This window comes from Lepisosteus oculatus, chromosome 29 (assembly GCF_040954835.1).
Source record: "Lepisosteus oculatus isolate fLepOcu1 chromosome 29, fLepOcu1.hap2, whole genome shotgun sequence".
NCBI lineage: Eukaryota > Metazoa > Chordata > Actinopteri > Semionotiformes > Lepisosteidae > Lepisosteus > Lepisosteus oculatus.
The window spans coordinates 9,729,493-9,748,710 of record NC_090724.1 but is presented as its reverse complement, the minus strand read 5'-3'; the positions used below and the strand labels follow the sequence as shown (position 1 = coordinate 9,748,710).

At 49.6% G+C, this 19,218-nt stretch overlaps 2 protein-coding genes across 3 annotated transcripts; one reads left to right on the top strand and one right to left on the bottom strand.

The window, feature by feature from the left end:
* Window positions 1-363: 363 nt before the first annotated feature.
* On the top strand, window positions 364-7,017 carry ubxn6 (UBX domain protein 6). The gene is made up of 11 exons (XM_006639896.3): window positions 364-549; window positions 1,085-1,239; window positions 1,419-1,477; window positions 1,686-1,814; window positions 1,942-2,039; window positions 2,416-2,491; window positions 2,587-2,671; window positions 2,753-2,972; window positions 3,080-3,210; window positions 3,629-3,774; window positions 4,043-7,017. Exons 1-11 carry the CDS (start codon window positions 470-472, stop codon window positions 4,166-4,168), a joined length of 1,305 nt encoding a protein of 434 aa, XP_006639959.2. The 5' UTR covers window positions 364-469; the 3' UTR covers window positions 4,169-7,017.
* Window positions 7,018-7,951: 934 nt separating this feature from the next.
* On the bottom strand, window positions 7,952-18,199 carry chaf1a (chromatin assembly factor 1, subunit A (p150)). 2 transcript variants are annotated; one of them, XM_015365682.2, is made up of 16 exons: window positions 17,871-18,199; window positions 16,349-16,399; window positions 15,455-16,173; window positions 14,971-15,027; window positions 14,506-14,726; window positions 14,320-14,380; window positions 14,063-14,131; window positions 13,566-13,786; window positions 13,271-13,439; window positions 11,606-11,686; window positions 10,743-10,841; window positions 10,321-10,576; window positions 10,087-10,231; window positions 9,690-10,011; window positions 9,307-9,394; window positions 7,952-8,236 (listed from the first exon to the last, which is right to left on the bottom strand). In XM_015365682.2, the coding sequence occupies exons 1-16, from the start codon at window positions 17,929-17,931 to the stop codon at window positions 8,139-8,141; spliced, it is 2,718 nt and encodes a 905-aa protein (XP_015221168.2). In that variant the 5' UTR covers window positions 17,932-18,199; the 3' UTR covers window positions 7,952-8,138. The 2 variants fall into 2 exon arrangements, with proteins under 2 accessions (XP_015221168.2, XP_015221169.2); XM_015365683.2 differs by having other exon boundaries at window positions 14,971-15,018.
* Window positions 18,200-19,218: the final 1,019 nt, after the last annotated feature.

Sequence of the window (19,218 nt, the reverse complement as noted above, 5' to 3'; positions counted from 1 at the left end):
CCCCTCTGTGAATTGGCTTCATTACTCTGCTCTCCTCCCCACTGATCGCTGATGTGTGGTGAGCGTTCTGGCGCACTATGGCTGCCGTCGCATCATCCAGGTGGATGCTGCACATTGGTGGTGGTGGAGGGGAGTCCCCATTACCTGTAAAGCGCTTTGAGTGGAGTGTCCAGAAAAAGCGCTATATAAGTGTAAGCAATTATTATTATTATTATTATTATCGGTACCCATGATTTTTTATTATAGAGCAAAGGGATTAAATTGTGTTCATTCGCTCGCCCTCCAGTTGCAATGACACCGCCACAAAGATCGAGGGCGCTGTGCCTAACTTCTTCACCTGCTTTCGGAATCTCGACCCTTCTCTTCACTGTGGCGTGTGATGTCACACCGGGCGCACTTCCTGTGGCTGTAATTGGATGTAAACATTGCAGGATTTACTGTACCTTTTCTCCAGTGTGCGCCGGCAAACATGAAGAAGTTTTTTGAGGATATCAAGAAGGACATCAAGTTCAAGTCGGCTGGTCCCGGGCAGAAGCTGACGGACGAAAGGTTAACGCCCATCGCAAATGCGGCACGGGAACAGGCTGTGGGCGGGCAGGGTGAGAGGGCTTGGGCGCTGAGTGTGGCCCGCAGCCCCGGCAGAGTTCACAGCTCGGCTAGGAGTGGTATACTGACCGAGTCCCGTTCAGCCCAGGCCTCAACCCTCTCACCCCGCTGTGGCTCTGCGGAGGCCGTGCAGAATGAAATAGACTTGATTGTATTTCTGTTTCCTTGTAACACTGTAAAGGTTGTACTTGAAGAATTAATACAGATGACTAAAATGGCTTCGTGCACATTTAAAGTTATTTACAGATGCGGAATGAAGTTCTTAAGAGAAGATGACGGATGCGCAGTCTTAGCCGTGTTGTGTGAGCAGAAATAGAGCTGTGTGCGGTAATAGGTCAGTCACTGTACCCAGTGACCCACAGGGCGGCTTACAGAGTGAAGCAGCAGTCGTCAAAATGTTGACGATATCGTACAGAGGCAGCACACCGCGGGTAGAGCGATGTGAGTTCTCAGTATCCCTGTGCCCCTCTCCCCGCAGCCAAAAGAGCCCCCCAGTGAAGACCAGCACCCCCTGCAAGCCGCGGCAGATTCCCACGGAAGGAGCGCAGAAGGCGGCGGCCGCGGCGCTGGCCAGGGTGGAGCAGGAGCACCGCCCCCGACCTCTGACCTCGCAGGACGCTATCCGCTCCCAGGGTGAGTGCAGGCTCACCCTGCTGCCCCCGGCACACTGTGTCCTGTCACCCTGCTGCCCCCGGCACACTGTGTCCTGTCGCCCTGCTGCCGGGGCACACTGTTCTGGAAATATAGATTGTTAAAAAAAGAACAAGAGTGGCACAACTCTTCTAATCATCGCTCTCCCCTCTTTTGGTCAGTGAAGAAAGAGCTTTTGGCAGAAGCAGCAGCAGTTGGGAAACCAGCAGAAAGCAGCGAGGTAACGACTGACTAACAACCCGACACAGCAGCTCAGGGCTCTTGCTGTGGGGGAGTGGAAGCCTATGGGGCTTGAGGGAAGGGACAGACATTTAAAGTTAATTATGTTGTTTCTGTTTCTGAGCTTGAGGATATGTTGTTTTGGGATTTTAATCAGAAGAATAAGCTCTCTGGGTCAAAAACATATCTCTCTTGCCTCCTCTGCCCAGTCCTCCAAGGTGCCAGTTAAGGAGGCAACCTGTTTCTCGGTGTCTGGAGTGTATTTCACCTGCCCTCTAACCGGAGCCACCTTAACAAAAAGCGAGAGGGAAGCGCACATCAAAGAAGCTATACTGATGGTATGCCACCTTCCCATGCTGCTAATGCAATGACAGCCTGTCACAATGATACACACCCAACAACTAAGTGATACAATAAACACAAAATAATTATTTTTCTCGTTGCACCTCTCCTCTTGTCTCTCAGTGGTTTGCAGAGGACCCCCTGGAGGCCTCCGTCATGATGATCCACACGTTCAACAAGGACAGGGAGAGACTGAAGGCCGGGATCGACATCATCAGCAAGTGAGAGGGGGCGTGGCTGTAGTGGGCAGAACTCTGGGCTTCAGGTCCGAGGACTGCGGGTTCATACCCCAAGTGGGAGAACTGCTGTTGTGCCAGTAAGCAAGGCACTTACCTCAGATTGGTCCAGTAAACGCCCTGTACGAGAGAGTCTCCAGGTTGTCAATGTCAATTTCTACTCAGCCAACTTAGTTGCCAAAATAAAGGATCAAAACACACCTGAGGTGAGAGGAAGGCTGTATATGAGCAAGAGGTTGAAGGAGGCAGAGAAGGGGGGCATGGGAAAGCGCAAGAAAGGACTTTCTAGCAAGAACTGAGAGGAAGGCCTGGGAAGCACTGTACCTGTTGCTCCAGTTTTAACCAGGTCTCTCCTGTTCAGATACATTGACAACATCTGTAACAACCCCTCAGAGGAGAAATACCGCAAGATCAAACTGCAGAATAAGGTCTTCCAGGTGAGGTGGCAATCTGGGGTTCAGGGGTCTCCTGTCTCACATACGTCTTATCTGAGCTAATCGGTCCCCATCTCTTTTCCCCTCACTCTCTCCAGGAGAAGGTGAAGTGTATCGAGGGGTCCCGGGAGTTTCTCCAGGCTGTGGGGTTCAAGAGCCAGGTTTTGGCAGTCGATGGGCAAGGTGACCTGCGTGAGAGGAGTGGGGCTGAGTGCCTGTGCCGGCGTGCGGCGATGTACTCATCTCTTTCCCCTCCTCTGTCAGATAGCAGCGAGGAGTTCCTGGTGCTGCCAGAGGAGGCGCTTGCCCAGCTGGAGGAGCTGAGAGCAAGCCGGGCACGGCTGCAGGCGGGGGAACCAGTCAGAGCAAAGCTCGACCGCCAGCTCCAGGTCTACCGGCCCTCCCCCCATGCCACACGCTTCGAACTGCCCCCCGACTTCTACAACCTCACCGCGGAGGAGCTGAAGAGGGAACAGCAGCTCAGGTACATGGAGGGGGCGAGTAAACCCGCTCAGTCTGTCAGGAGAGGCACCGTCTCTCAGTGCAGCCATCTCTACCACTGTGTGCTGTGATGGCGCATCTATCCACCAGGAGCGAGACGGTGGAGAGGAACGCTCAGCTGCGCACCAAGGTGATGAGGGAGCGGGACGAGCAGCGTGAAAGGAAGAAGTATAACTATGCCCTGTTGAGAGTCAGGCTACCCGACGGTAACCTGCTGCAAGGTGGGGCTTCTATCACTGTCTTATTGGACATGTTGCCCGTCATGTTTTTAACCCAGTAATACTAACTTTATTATTAACAAGTGCAGCCTTATAAGGAGTAGATTCTGCATCTGTACTTGACATTTTTTTTACCTCGGAGCTTGGTTAAAATTGGTAAGTCCTGCTATGGAGGTGTATGCTAGTCACATTCGCACAGGTGAAGCAACTCCCACCAGAAGTCATTCTTGTATTCTTATCAGTCTCAAGTTACTTGTGACATCCAATTAAATTCATTTTTCACAACAAGGTTGTCCCAAGGCGCTTTAAAATGCAAGTAACCATACACTTTGTGAATACAGAACAGAAGACCAGAAGACAACGGAACATTGTGGACATTAGCCATGTTCATTAAGTGCTGTTAACGTGTTGCGTCCCACAGGCACATTCTATGCACGGGACAAGGTGCCAGCACTGTACGAGTTTGTGCGAGGGGCGCTGGTCAATGACTGGCAGCCCTTTGAGCTGATTGCCCCAGGGGGGCAGAAACTGAAGGAAGAGGAGCTTGCCTTGAATGAGTGCAATCTGGTGAGACATTACACCTGCCCTTGCCCATACCGTCATTCCAATCTAGCACAATCCATCACGACAGGACAGCAAGTCCTCTAAAACACAACCTATGATGCACTCAGTTCTGTTTCCTCTGATCTCTCTGTAGTTTAGTGTTCAGTTAAAGTGCCCACACCTAGACGGTCTCTAAGTGTTATTTTCCCTTTTTTCCCTTATCTGCATATCCAATCTGTTGCTTATGCTTCCCATCTCTCATCCATCTTTTTCTTTCCACTGCTCTCTCTAGGCTCCAGCTGCACTGCTGACTTTCTCCTGGGATGCTGCTGTCCTGGCTGATATCCAGGCATCTGGCACACAGACTCACAGCATCCTGAAGCCAGAGCTGTTGGAAAACATCAAGACCCTCACTTGAGCTGGTTCTGCACTGCTACCTTCTCCCTCCTCCCTCCATCTTCTCTCTCTCTCTTCCCAGCCCTTCTCCACCCTCGCCATCTTCCTGCCGTTACCTGCCGTCCCCAGTCCTGCCCCTGCTCTCCCAGTTAAAGGCTGCAGAGTCTCACCAGACAATAAACGGGAAGGGTCAAGGAAAAAGAGCAAAAATACAAGTGTTTGTTTCCGAACAGCGTCTTGAATGTTACACATACTGGATGCCAGCGATGGTTTTGAAGACACTAATTGTATGGAGGACCTCTCCCATGCCTGTGGAGGGTTGATACTCCTGTGAGAGACTAATTCCACTTCACCAGGACTGGAAGACAATGACTGACCCAGCCCAGAGACCCCTTGTGCTGGAGAGCCACCGTCCACCAGGGAGGAAGAGTCCACCTGAAATCAAGTTTCTTTCACTCCCAGCCACTTCAGGTTGGGTACCAGTTTGAGGCGGGAGAAACCGATGGTAAATACTTTACAAGACTCTTGTTCGCATCTCAGCTAAGAATAAGTCTTAACTCAAACTATAAATCTGTGTTTTAAGGATGTACAGTAGAACTTGTTGGAATGTGGCTCTCCAGAAACTGGTCTGCAGTCACAAGTTAGTCTCTTTAAAAATAAGTATTGCAGAGTATTTAGAGAATGAGAAAGATACAGTTGAAGGTATATTTCTGTATTTGACATTTTTGTTCTGTTTTGTGCAGAGCTTGGCTATGCTGTATTCTTGTGCAACACTGACAGCCCCACTGCTGCTCCTTAGACAAGAGTTTTTCAGATTTGCACTGGGATGGGAAGGTGTTTTTGATAAAGATCAGTAGACCCTTCTAGTAAAATTGGTTTATGCACTTAATTTTTCTAAGGATGCCTCCCAGACTGGGGCTGCACAGCTCTACACGCAGGGAACAGTGGAGACCCACTTGGCTTTACTGCTCCAGGTAGCTGCTGTCAGTGTGGGTGTGCTCGGTCGTGCTGTAAGGCACGGGAGGCCTCTGTTTGAACAGTCCCGGAACAGTGCTCTCGGGAGTGAAAAATAAGTAGGCAGTCTAGAAAGTGGAAAGCATAGATCTTATGACATTAGGAGCATTATAAACTTCATATGGACCAAGATAAGAGTTTAAGACATGAAAGTGTTGATTTTCTAAAACCAGATACCAGATGGAGAGACTTATTTCTTCTTCTAGATGCCCACTGAGGTGTAGCAGCTCCTCAGGCTGTTTTCCATTATTCTCCTTCTGAAACACTACTTGGCACTCTGCTTATCAAATGCACCCCAACACCAATGCTCCTTACCTGTTGAGAGCAGTCAGTGTCCCAAGAAGAGCAGACTGCCAAGGACAGGAGACTGTAACCAGACTGATTTACTGTGCTAAGTGTAGTAGCCTATGCCGTAACAAAACTGAAGTGTCTTTTGAGTTCAGACTTTCCTTCTAAATAGCATTTCCCAACCCCTCTATTACTGTGATGAAACCTTCATTTGACAACTTCAAACGAGAAGATTTTATAAATGTAGCAGGAATTTTCATAGCTCTCAGACAGAGGAACATTTACTTCCTTCAAAAGTCCAGGGCTTTTTTTAGCCCAACATCAGACAACTTGAGCCTGGTGCTTGAATGTGTTGCTGAATCAGTAAAAAGAACTGCAAGAACAATATCTTTAATAACTAGAGAATAGAACATGTACTACACTGCCATTTCATAATGCATAGCCCATTTCTTCTGTTCTAATTATTGATGTTGTTTAGTAATTGTAATTGTTCACTCTGAGAACGGCTGTACTCAGTTGTACTGTACACAGATAAACAATTTTATATCACTGAAAAGTCACAATACCAGATTTACACAAATATTCTTCTACACTTTTAAAACCCCATCATGTCTCAAAGTGATCTGTTTTTTACAAGTGGAAGGTGTGGTGCAGCTCTGCCGGTTCTCAGCCATGATTCTCCTAGCGACAAGTTCAGACATCGCAACTGCCCTGTCCAGAGCTGGACTGTAAACCACATCCAGAATCTCACCAGGAGAGAACTGTGCGCTTCAAACGCCAAACTTGGATGAAAAGACACCAGAGGGCTAAAAACATGGATTCACAAAGTTTTTGTATTTTTAAGGTTTAGATAAAACAGTTTTAATATAAAATTTTGTTAGAAGGTAAACAACCAAATCACCTCATTTTTGCACTCTCGAGTTTGAAGACATTTCAGGAATTGAGCAGAGCTATAGTCAGTCCTGAGTGCAGGCAGGAGCAGCCTTCCTCCTCTCACACAGCGAGACGCCAGCTCTCCAGGCTCACAGACAGCCTGCACCGAATCGCCTCTCAATGCTTCTGCTGGCCGGCTCCCCAGCATCAAGCCAGTTTTCACCCTGGCTGAACTTAACACTGAACCAAAAACTGCTTAATCATTTTTTACTTTGTTTTCAGGAAATAATACAGCTGAAGAAGGTAGCTACTAAACTTCACAAATCTGAGATTTAAAAAGTACAAATGAGGCCAATTGGTACAGCTCCAAAAAAGAGTTCATACATAGAAATCCAGAGAAGAGGGTAACCCTGCACTAGATACTACTGTTGCAAACGTTTATAGTTCCATAGGCTGGATAAAGTTAACACCTTTAAACACCTTTTTGGGGGGTTAAAGGGATTATTAGGCATGTTTTCCTAATTGTGCAGGTTGCTTATTAAAGGAGAGATGTAAACATTTTAAATAACAGATTAATTAGATGTAAAACAGCTTTGTCTCAGTATACTATGTAAAGCTCGGCACGTGTCTGGCTAGAAACTTTTAAGTCCTTTTGCATTTTCTGAGCATCTTAAGTAATAAAGTGTGCAAATATCATTCCTGGTGTCTGCTCTTAAACCTCTGGAACTGATCCGTATTCAAAATGGGCAGCCTAGAGATTTCCACTAATTCTTAGTATCACTATAATCCAGCCCACACTGTATAGATAACTGTGTTGTTCACGTTTATGGTTCAGGATTTTGAGTACAAGCCCCCTCAATAATACCACTAGAGACCGATCGCTTCCAGTCCACTGCACTGCAGTACTGTGTTACACCCAGTTACTTCATTCCACTGCTGGTGAGCAGGAAATATCTAGCTGTGGCAGCGCAGCCATATCTCAGCACAGCAGGAGTGTGAAGCCAATAGGTTTTGTTTTGTGTCCAGCAGTCTTATTTTAAACCATGACAACTTTTTAATAGGATCCAGATAGAGGCTTTTGTTGCCATCCCCCGTCTCTGTGTGAGAAAGTGCTTTAGTCAGCTCCTTAATTACACAACTACCAGCAAAACCAGCTTAATGCACACTGTTTTGTAATAGTCAAACTATAACAAACAAGAGAGGTGTTCCATTTTCCTAGCCTCCTACAAACCTTAGGAGTACAGTTCTTCACCCTGACCTAAATCAAAATCAAAAACCACCCTTTCACAAACTGCAGAATCATGAATTACTGTCTGCAAACAGCATGGGCTGGTGTTTGTTTTTAAATAATGCTTTATTAAAGACTTTATCTACACTTGGAAATTGCCCAATCAACTGGGACCTCTGGTCAGGAGATTAAAAAAATATATTTTTCCTGTTCACCTTCAAACATTAATAAAATCTAGGGGAAAAACAATTTTCACTGATGCCCCTTCTTCACTTAGCAGCCTGAAAAACAAATCAGTCTCTGGAGTAAGGGGACATCCTGCGTTGTGAATGAAGAGGCAGAAGGAGGGGTGGGACTGTAACTACAGGACCAGGGAGACAAGGTGTATGAAAGTGCGATACATTTCATTTCTTAGTTATTTTTTAATAAAGAAAACCAGTTCAAGTATTCTTGGGAAACAAATAGAACACATATATGTGAACATTGACGAAGACATTAAAAGAATCAATAAAAAAAGCCAACAATGTACTACACCAGTGATCATGGTGGAGTGTCAGCTTAGCAGTGACCTCCCCTGACAGAAGGTAGGTCAGGCACTGGAGGGGGTAGCAGCAGCTGCAGGGAGGTCAGAGGTCGTGACCTCCATGTGTTCCGTACTCTCCTGCTGAGCACCATCTCCTACTGAACCTGCAGGAGGTGACAAGGGCAGTTACCTTCCCGAAAAATCCTACCAGACCCCCCCAGACAGGTTCTTCTGTGTCTCAGCAGAATATTGATCATTCTCATATTAAAAAAATTTAAGGCAGTTCATTTGGACTAAGTACTGATAAGGGGTTGAATACTACAACTGGGGTGATGTGATCAATCATGTAATCCCAACTGGGGAGATGGAGTACCAGAGAGAACTGTACCAGGACCACTGCTCTTCCTAACTGATATCAGTGATTTACATTCTAGTACAGTTAAGAAACTAGTCAAGTTTGCAGATCATGCCAAAGAAAAGTCAGCAAAAATAGAAGCTGTAAAAAATTCAAAAAGACTTAGAATTCAAGACTGGGCAAACACCTGGCAGCTGTTTGATTTAGGCAAATACAGAATTTAATACAGGCAGCAAAATCTGTAAACACAAAATTATAAACACTGAGCCTGAATAGGCTGTTTTTCAAAAAGACCTAGATGCAGATTTATGTGAAGTAGGAAAATTGGTTTAAATAATTGACATGCTAGAAGAACTGAAGCTTTTTAGTTGTAAAAAGACGACTATGAGGGGGGATCTGATTCAAGTATTCAGAATCCTTCAAGGTATATTGCATGCAAAGTCAATCCAGTAGCCTTCTTGCGTTTTAAAAGTGAAACGCAAACCAGGTCACAGGTGAAAAACAGAGGGAACCATTTAAAACAGAACAGGAGCCACTTTGTTGTTACCCAAAGGGTTGTGAATGAGGAACAGGCTAACCTTAACACGATCAAGGAGCTATCCTGGCTCTTTTTAATAAAAACAGCTGGAAGAGATTGGCAGATCAATTGCTACTATATTAACTACAAAATGGAATAGACGGGACCTCATCACACTTGTAAATATTGCTATGTTTTCATTATTAAATTAACGCTGTAGATTAAATCATTTTAAAAAGTTCAAACTTCATCTGTACACGACTGATTCAACGAATGGGTTCATTTTTGACATCTCGCCTGGTAGGAGAAGGAAGTGCGCGAGTGCTCTGCCCAGCGCGCTGTGATCGATCACCCCTGCGCACCTGTGTGAGCCTCCACGATAACACAGTCCGCATCATCCTCGTCTTCCTCCGTGTCGGCCTGGAACCCATCCGTCTCCATCGCCTCTCCCTGAGGGAGAAGCAGGTGATCATGCAGGCTAGACCTTACTGAAACTGGCTTCAAGAGTGCAGACTAAACATCTGAACAGCAGCTACTCAGCACAACAAGATCAGCAGTATGTGGTGTGCATCTTGCAAGCTGTATAGTTTATAAATACTACAAAGAACTATAAAACTATATAGCCTATATATATTTACACACTATACATTACAAAGCCCAACAAGGAGGTTATTAGGAGTAAGTTATTAACTCCAGGCACTGCAGTAGGGGCCTGGATCAACAATGTCAAGACTACGAGACCCACCTGCTCTGCGTCTCCACACCTCTTCATGAACCTGGTGATGGACATGCTGCCGGCACTTTTCCGCTTGGCGGAGGAGGACATGAGCGGGGGTGCAGTGGACATTGGGGTCGGGGGGGAGACGCTGGAATTGCTGGGGGTCCCATTGCTCTCCTCTCGGGCACTGTGTGGCCCCTGGGTGAGGTAGCTCCACTGACAGGGCACTGGCAGGCCCTCCTGACCGAAGCGCTGTAGCACTTCCTGATGGACGTACCAGCAGCAGCGGCGCCAGGCCGGTCGCTTCTCATACACTGCATTCTCTGAAATAATCCGCTTCAGACGGTACCTGGGGAGGAGAAGCGAGCTGAGCCAGGCAGAGAGCAGGAACGATAAAAAAACTCCCCATGGGTAGGGTGTCTACCTGGTGGGCACGCTGCCATCATCGCCCGGCTCCGGACTGGTGGGCTGCGGCGGGGGTCTGCGCCGGCAGCACTCCTGAAACTCCATGATGATGACTTTACTGCCGTGCGTGTTCCCGTGCAGCAGGGGCAGGAGCTGGGAGAGGACTGGAAAGAGGGAGAGGGCAGCGGTCAGCAGGGAGCAGGGCGAGGGCACTCGGACTTATGTCTGCAACGCTGCACCAGAAGGCGCTCACTCTGCTCGTCCCGCCGCTCCCGAGCGCTGCTCTCGGGGCTGCCTGCCTCGTCGCCAGGCGGCACGTCCAGCAGGCAAACGGCGTGCAGTCGCAGCATCCTGTTCTCCGGCCTGTCGGGCTCCCCCTGCGCCTCCCACACGCACCCCAGCACCACCGGCTCCAGCACGTGGAATTTCTTCCCCTTAGACATGAGCTCATCCCACTCCCGGGCCTTCAGCCGCTGCCGCACCTTCTGGTTCTCCGGATCCGCTCGCTCCTGGAGGACGGAAGTCATTAAAGAGCAGCGGACATGAGGAAGGGAGAGTGGAGAATAAGAGGCAGAGGGGATAAGGAAAAACCAACAGCCCTCAGATCTGGGCTTAACTATCTGGGCTGAGTGGCACCAGTTCAGTCTGCAGAATACTGGAATGAGCTGCCCGTACCTCCTCCTCAGATGCTCCCTCCCCCTCGGACAGGTAACCATGGGGGACGAAGAATCCATCGTCATCGTCGTCTTCGTCACCACCCTCCTCTTCCTCATCCTGCCAGAACAACAAACCATGAGTTTCACTCATCAGAGTCCCCGGACAAGTGCTGTGCTGGTCAGCATCCCCGTGACCCATTCATTAGGATAAGAGATTTACAAAGGTAATGGCTATAAAGGGGAACTCCAGTGCCTGTTTCTCAGACCACTTATTAAATTGCGTTAACAATCAATTCATTGATGGGGTAGAAAAAGTAACATATTTCAAATTAAGCACAATATCGTGAACTTTGTGAAAGTACTGTAAGACACCATGTTGTCGCAACCCCTGGTCTTGCATTATCATGAATTGCTATGTGATGCTGCCCCTCCTGCTCACTACTGAATAAGTACAGGTTGTGCAGCAGAGGAAGTTTTGTCTGGTTCTGAATCACAGAATATGGCACTGCGGACACCTGGAAATCTAGTTTATTTTGTGATGTAAATTGGAGGTTTTACTGTGCACATTTTACATTTATTGTGGTTTGAAATACAATGCCTCAATGCCAATTTTTTCTATCCCCAAAATATAAAAACAGCATTACAGTTTTCCTTCAAAGAAAATAGGAATAGGGGTTCATCAATAGGGGTTGAGATTGTGGAGTACAGGATAAAAGAACTAAATAAATGCACCACAGTAACAGAGCACCCCTGGCTGACAGCTGTACAGACTGCAGGCCAACAGCCAGGGGGTGCTGGAAGCATCCAGGGATGCCATTTTGCAGGTAATATTTTGAGCATAAAGAAAAGCAGTTAAACACTCTAGCCCCTCCCGATACTGACCCCCTCACTGTGGGACAGACTCTCGCCTGGCTCCTCCTCCTCCCACTCCTCATCACTGTCTACATCGTAGTCCAACAGCTCCTGGAGACCAAGACACAGAGGAAAACACCAGATTAAAATACATCACCGAAGTCATGACCACCTGAACCAGAGCTGTGGAACAAGAAGCACCAGAAGAAATATTTCTAACAGACATGCCAGGAGGCCACCAGTCCTGCAAGGCACTCCTCACCAGTCATGTGTTACACAGTCACTGGATCCTGCAGGGCTCTAGAAACTGAGGTCAAAGCTCTGAACACACTCACCAGCACTGCTGCTGGACCAAAGACAGGAGCTCATAAAACTGCAGAGAGCAACACTTTCTTATGCAATAAGGAAAACCAACACCATGCTGACAGGAAATTGTACAAGAAAGCTCTAGACCTGATCCGGTAAAAACACCAATTATGACTAACAAGCTCCTGTCACACTATTTGATATTTTAGTTATATTTCACTACATTACAATCTTTTTACAAGCCATTAAACAATATTAAACAAACATGGACTCCCAGAGTTTGTTTAAATAGAAGCCCATATACCCAACACTTTTACCATCAATGCAAATGCCTAAATATACACTTACTGTAAGAAGCAGCTTTTTTTAGTACACTCGTACCTCTTTTTACAAACGAACTTATGATATGATTCTACAAAGCACGTGAAATGTTACCCACGTTTGGAATAAATTCCGAAAAATACGAAGAAACAATACAAAGCAAATTTGTGGTTTAGACTGTCACGGACCCTAAAGGTGTGAGGAAAGAAAATTCAAGTGTGTGTGTGATTACACAAAAACAAATGAAGTGGTTACTGTATAGTAAAGTACTTTGGTAGGATTAATTATTTCTAACTATGTAAGCAGTGTTTTTTCAATAGTAAAATAAAACAAAAATATAAATGTTATTACATTTTCTTTTCTCATCTTTGTCAAATTTTCACAATACAAAAGGGTTTTACGTTTGTAAAAAGGGGTATAGGTGCAGAGATGCCCCTTCTTAACCTGGAGTTACCTGACAACTTAACAACACAGCTTACAGTCACGATCTGACCCATTCAACACTTCAAAAATTAAACATTTCCGCCCTTTCACAAAAACTGAAAGTTGGCCCAGAATGCAGTATCACATGTGAAAGAACTTCTCCAACACATCATGCGCATCAGAACCTCTTACCCTGGTGTCAAAGCCTGGCAGATTCTGAGGTACGACGTTCATCCTTTCCTGCCCAGGTGTTTTCCTACATGATGAGCTCTGCAGTGAGACGATCTGCTCGGCACACCCGCACCAAAGACCAGTACACCTGCACCACGTACCCACAATGCGTCAAGAGCTCCTTACAACCCCACACAGGCACTGCGACCTGAATGCACCCCAGTTCTCATTCCCTTCGGTTTACAAGAATCACAAAAATGACTGAGAGAGAATCTTCATCGCCGTTATAAACCACCACGCAAGGAAACAGATCAGACTCCCAGTACACTGCAGTCTGGTCCTCTCCCAGTTTCCCCAGCAGCAGCTCTGAGGAATTCACCTGGAGCAGTCTGCGATGTGGAGGGACTCTAACCCATTTCAGCACCACACAACACGAAGAATGGAATTGCCCGGCGGTGGCGAGGGCTGCCTGACCTTGTCCTGCTGCAGGGGGCAGCGAGGGGAAATAAGCCGGCTCCTCTTGCTCCAGGTGCCCCAGTATGCCGGCCGGTAGTTCTCGTGGAACTGCAGCAGCTTCATGCGGCTCCACTGCCGCCGGTCGGGCACGCCGTCCGGCTTGGGAACCTCCACCACCAGCACACAGCTGGCGCCGGGAAAGCAAACGGCACTGGTCAGTCCCTCCCCTGGCATTCACACGAGCGCAGGCCTCAGTCTCGATCTGCTTCAGCCCCACGTTCAACCCCACCCCGCCTGCCCCTCCCTCTCCCACCTGTTCACATCCTCTGTGGGCCTGGGCCAGGTCGGGCCACTCCTGCGGTGCTTGCAGCTCAGCCAGTGTCTCCGGCAATCCAGACTGTGGTCCGGCTCAGCCAGGTACCGGTCCAGCTGCTCCAGAGCCTCCTCTTCACACTGAACCCGACTCAGTGGCGCCAGAACCATGTTCTCCTTGATCTCAAAGGGCGCAAACTTCCCACAAGCAGCAGCCAGAGTCTAGGGGAGAGGGACAGGACGGGCAGATCAGAGGCCTGAGCAGCTGCAGGGCTCTTGCATAGGAGGTGTAATGAACTGGAAAAGCAAACAGCTAATATTTTCACCTCCAAGCTATGGAAGTGCTTTATGAAACAGTGTAAAGATGAGCTACCTATGTGAAAAGCACCTTTCAGTACTCCAGCTTTTGCCATTTTTTATTACCCAAACTGAACAATGTCTTCAGATGCAGGTCCTGACAGGTGCTTTATGAATAAAAGCAATCATCTGCACTCCTACCTTTGGCACCTGCAGGGTCTTGGGTTTCTGTAGGAACCGGGTGATCTCCGCTTTCTCTGCTTTGATCCGCTGAAAAGGGGGGGGAGAACAAAATGACTGCTTGGCCAAAGCAGTTGACTGGGGGGGACCAGCACCCCACCAATGAGGATAGGGGTAAATGAGCCCCTGCTCTCCCTGTGGGCCAGACAACAGCCAAACATGCAGCAAGATATAGGGAGAAACGTGCATGACGAGCGGGGGAGTGAAATAACACTCACATCCTTCTCTTCTTTCAACCGTTTCTCCTCCTCTTTTTTCCTTTTCTCTTCCAGTTTGGCTCTTGAAAAAAAAAAAAGCCAGAAGAAGGTTAAGAGGCTCCCCGGCCCTGAGCAGACGACGGTACCGTCTTGGCATTCGGCGCCGAGACGGTTTGCCGAGCCGGACCGGGGCCGAGAGACACTCACTCCAGCTTCACCTTCCGCTGCTCCTCCTTCGCCCGCAGCTTCTCCGCCTTCTCCTTCTCTTCCTTCTCCTTCTTCTCCCGCTTGTCCCGCTCCTTCTCCTCCCTGCGCCTGCGCGCCTCCTCCTTGGCCCGCTCCCGCGCGGCCCGGGCCTCGCTGCGCTGCTGCTCCCTCTCGGCACGCTGCTCCTCGCGCTGGCGCCGCCGCTGCTCCTGCTCCTCGCCCTGCGGAGAGGCAGGCCGTCAGGGGGCAGGCCGTGCCAGGCAAGCGCACTGCTCCGGGGGCACCGACCTTTCAGCCCCGAGCTCACTCGTACTGGACCAATTCAAGTTGAAACATTAGTTTATGAGAAACGGTGCCCTTTCCCAATTCCCCTGTGTTCCTTCACCCCCAGAATGTCCCCGCTGGAAGGGAACCCCGAAGTGTGAAACGCGTCTGGACCCAGTGTTCCCATTTCGAGCCCCTTACCTTGAGGGAGCGCCTCTTCACCTTCTTGTCTTCTGTGGCCTGGGGGGTCTTTGGTCCCTTGGCAGAGAGATGGGAGAGGTGAAGGGAAACAGTTCTCACAGAACTGTCACACTTTCCCCCCCTAAACCTCCCGCCACACAATCTGAAGAACCCTTTTCACGTTCAAAAGCCAAAAACCAAAACCATTAGCCCATTTTCACACCAGGATCTGGCACAAATTCTCATACAAAGAACAATGTGACAGACCAGCTTTTGTGTTAAATATAAAAGAGTGGAACAGCCTGGTTTTGCAAGAATTCAATTTTCATCCAATTTTCTGTCAGGTCCTACATAATGCCCAAAGCTAAAATAATCCTCAGAGCTACAAGCGCATCTGTCACACGTCTGCAATGTCCTGATCAACTGGGCTGCCTTTCGAACTCCCACACTGGAGACCTGCTCCTATCCCCACGGGCCCTGGCAAGTCCCCCTCTCGTGTACTCACAGTGCTGCCCGGGGCTTCTGCACGAAGCGGCGTGCCGCCCTTAGCCGGCTCGGGGGAGCTCTCCACGGCGGACAGCGAGCTGGAAGATGAGGGAGAGAGGAGCGACTCGTTCTCAGGGCCAGAAACGCTCTCCTCCTCCCCCTCCACCTCGGCCTCTGCCTCGAGGGCCTGAGGGTGCTCGCTGTGGTCAGGGTCCTGTGTGCAGGCTGGCTGGGAGCTGGGTGAGGCACCTTTATCAACACCAACCTCCTCTTCCTCCTCCTCAACCTTTTTCTCCACTTCTGCAACTGAGTCAATTGCCCCACCCCCTGTCTGACTGTCCAAGGGGCCTGTCTCCATAGAGGCAGTGGTGCTGTGGGGCTCAGGCATGCTAGTCGGGGTGATGGAGCCCCCCGCAGGGGCAGTGTCCTGGGCCAGGGCAGGGGAGGGGGCAGTGTCTGGGGCAGGAGCAGAGTTCGAGTCCTCTGTGAGGTCGATGGTGACGCAGGGCTCAGGGGGAGCAGTCACCCTCCTCGCCCGGCTCATGAAGCCATCCAGGGGCCCCCGGCCGTTGACCAGGATGGCACTGCGGGGAGGAACAGGCAGCGGGCTGCGGTCCTGCTCGTTCTCGGTGTCCGAGGCGCTGCCCTCTGGGCTAGGCGGGGCAGGGGGTCCTCGTGTCCGTTTGGGCTCTCCATTCTGCTTGGGCACAGGGTTTAGGCGTTTGAAGGGCAGACGAGCTGGACAGACAAGGAGAGCAGAGTCAGGCTTTCTCAGTGACAGAGAGCTCATCAAGCACACCAGTCCACCAGCCTGGGATAAAGAGAGGGGCTCTGATGATCCCTGCCCCTGAGACTTGACGCACTTGATAAACAGCCTGCCCCACCAGGGTGGGAGACAAGGAGACAGACTCACCCTGGACCAGCTTCTTCGCTGCAGAGCTCGACTTGGTCTTGCCCTCCATACCTGCAGACACACAGCACAGTCAGGAAAATGCCAAGAGAGTTCACTTCCTGTCTCTCCCAGGCGGCAGCGTTAGTTTCTGGGCACCCCAAGTACACCCCTGAGGGCCCCTAGGGGCACCTGTAAACCACTAAATCCCACTAGCCTGTCACAGTGCCTGGCTGGAGATGAGGGAGCAGGAGTACAAAGGGCAGCATGAAAAGAAACACTTGCAGACAGAGAGAGATAAATTACAGAGCTCTGGAATACCTCCCAGACAGACCAAGAGACTCTAAGAAAGAGCAAGACCCTGAACAGCACCCTTCCCCACTGAACCCGGGAGGCAGACTGGATAGCTTTATCGGCTTTACATCTGCCCAGCCGGCTCTCTGCTAGATTAAAAGACGGGTGGAAAGAAATGGGACATCTACAATAGTTTCCGAACTGGCGTTTAATGAATGGGAAAGCCGGTCACACAGGTGAAGCGCACGACCAAGTCATCGAAAGCACAATCTGCATCAAGAGATTCGGGCCCGTTTCCCGACCAGGGGGGACACGACAGAAAACATCCGGCTTCTGCAACGCTCTTCACTGCAGGTCTGCGGGCTTTTACTGCTCTGCAAGACCCACCGCCGCCCGCGATTCACAACGGCCCCGCTGCCCCCGACAGCGTGCTGTTTGAGAAAGTGGGCGCAGGAAATCGTTCAGTTCAGAGAAAGCGTGTACTCTCCCGCCTTTCAGCAGAGCCGGAGCCCCCGGAGTGCCGAGCCGCTGGGCCTACACGCCTCCCGCAGTCGGGGAGCACGGAGATCGGGGGTGAATGAGCCCCAGCAGTCCCGATGGACGGTCCTCCCCGCCGATCTGGCCGGCTCTGGGTATGATGTTGCCGGCCGGCCCGATCGCCTCCACACCTCGACTTCTCCTGTCGGGGCCCCAGCCCGCTATTCGATATCCGGGTCCTGCTGGCGGGGTCTGTTACAGCACTTCCCCAACGCAAATACCCTTCTCTCCGGCGCCCTGCAACCCCACTGCCACCGGACAGCAATCACAGCTCCAGATAGATCACTTTAAAAAACAAAACAGCCCTCAAACGGATCTGACAACACAGCCTGTATGGGTCTATATCTGCCAGGCAGGGCTTAAGAAGTGCTTTTAATGCTTGTTTCGGGCTTTATTTTCTTTGTTTCTTCACAGCGAGTCGAGCGGTCCGCACTCCCAACGGAGACACGGACACCCCGGCTCCCGCTGCCACGCCGGCGATCCCCGTGACCAGCGCTGGGCAAGTCCGGCTGCAGCCCGACCGAGTCAGCCCCGAGTTACAGAACCGGCGCGGGAGCCCCCGACACACTCCGTGCTTTTTAAACCGGTACCGCGATTCTGACGGCAGGGCCGCGAAAATCCCCTCATTCTAAACTGGACCCCGACAACCCCCAACCCAGTCAGCCAGCAGAACCCCCAGGGACTCTCACAGGCCCGCGGTCCGCCCCGGGCTCACCTCTCCTCCTCGGGGTTTGCGCTAACGGCCCCTCCGAGGACAGCTCTTCCGCCGCCAGCATCGCTCCGCGACACTCGCCCGGGAGCGCAACACAACACCCCGCCGGACCGAGTGGACCAGCTCGACAGATTCTGCCCGCTCCCCCTCACAGACTGAGGTTTCGTGCTTGCGGCTAAGAGTTCTTATTCAACTTCAAAATCTTCTTTCCAAAACTTTAAACTATTTTTAATTAAGCCGCTGCCCTCCCGAGCTCCCTCTCTGTCTCCCACTCTCAGAAGGCGCTAGGAGCTCGGAATTGGCGGGAGTCTCGCACTGACCCCAACAGCTTCAGCTGATTGGCCAGATGTCGGAAACTACCCAAGAGGGGGGCGGGGACTAGCCTATGATATCCTGAAGGCTATCCCCCCACGAATACGCCTCTTCAGGGAGCTCTCGATGCTCATTGGCAAGTACTTGGTTAGTCACGTCACTCTTAACTATAGTTCTGATATGTGATTGGTTCAAGGGACACTGGCACAGGTGCGTGACTGGCTCTGCGAAACTGTCGCTCAGAGAAGAGTAGTCGGCAGGAAAGGAGGTGATTTGCCAGGTGGTTAGAAAGCTACAGGAGGGTGGCCGCTGATTCGTGCGCGGACTTGTCAGGTTAAAATGAGGTGTTGCTAGGCAACCAGATTGGGTGCAGAATCTAGAGACAACGTTCACAGCTGGTATTGCAATCCTAACGGATAATACAAGCACACAGACATATTCAAGAACTAAACATAGGATTGTTATAAAAAAAAAATCAGAATCCATGAAACTGAAGGTTGGCTCCGCTGAAGTCTTCTGTGCTTAGCGTGGCTCTGCGGTTCCGCAGCCTTCCAGGAGGGGGAGACACAGCACCACACAAAATAACACAAAACAACAACACAATCTGCTTCCCCAGGACAAAACGTTTTTCTCTTTAACCTCTCTCTCATACAAATAAAAGGAAATATAAACTTCCACAACATGACAATTTTCTCTTTTTTTGCGATATACACATATAATAATGACCAGGAATGTGTTTTTCTCTACTGGAATCTGAAAAAAAGACATCAGAAGATCAGAGAGATATATAGAAAATAATATTGCAATGGGGTCTAAACCAATATATATTTTTTTAAATACAACAGCAAAAGAACAATTAAGGAGATTACAACATGAGAAACGTTTGGAAAATGGCTGATGGGAGAAATAAATAATAATAATAATTAATAATAATAATAATAATAATAATAATTGCTTACACTTATATAGCGCTTTTCTGGACACTCCACTCAAAGCGCTTTTCAGGTAATGGGGACTCCCCTCCACCATCACCAATGTG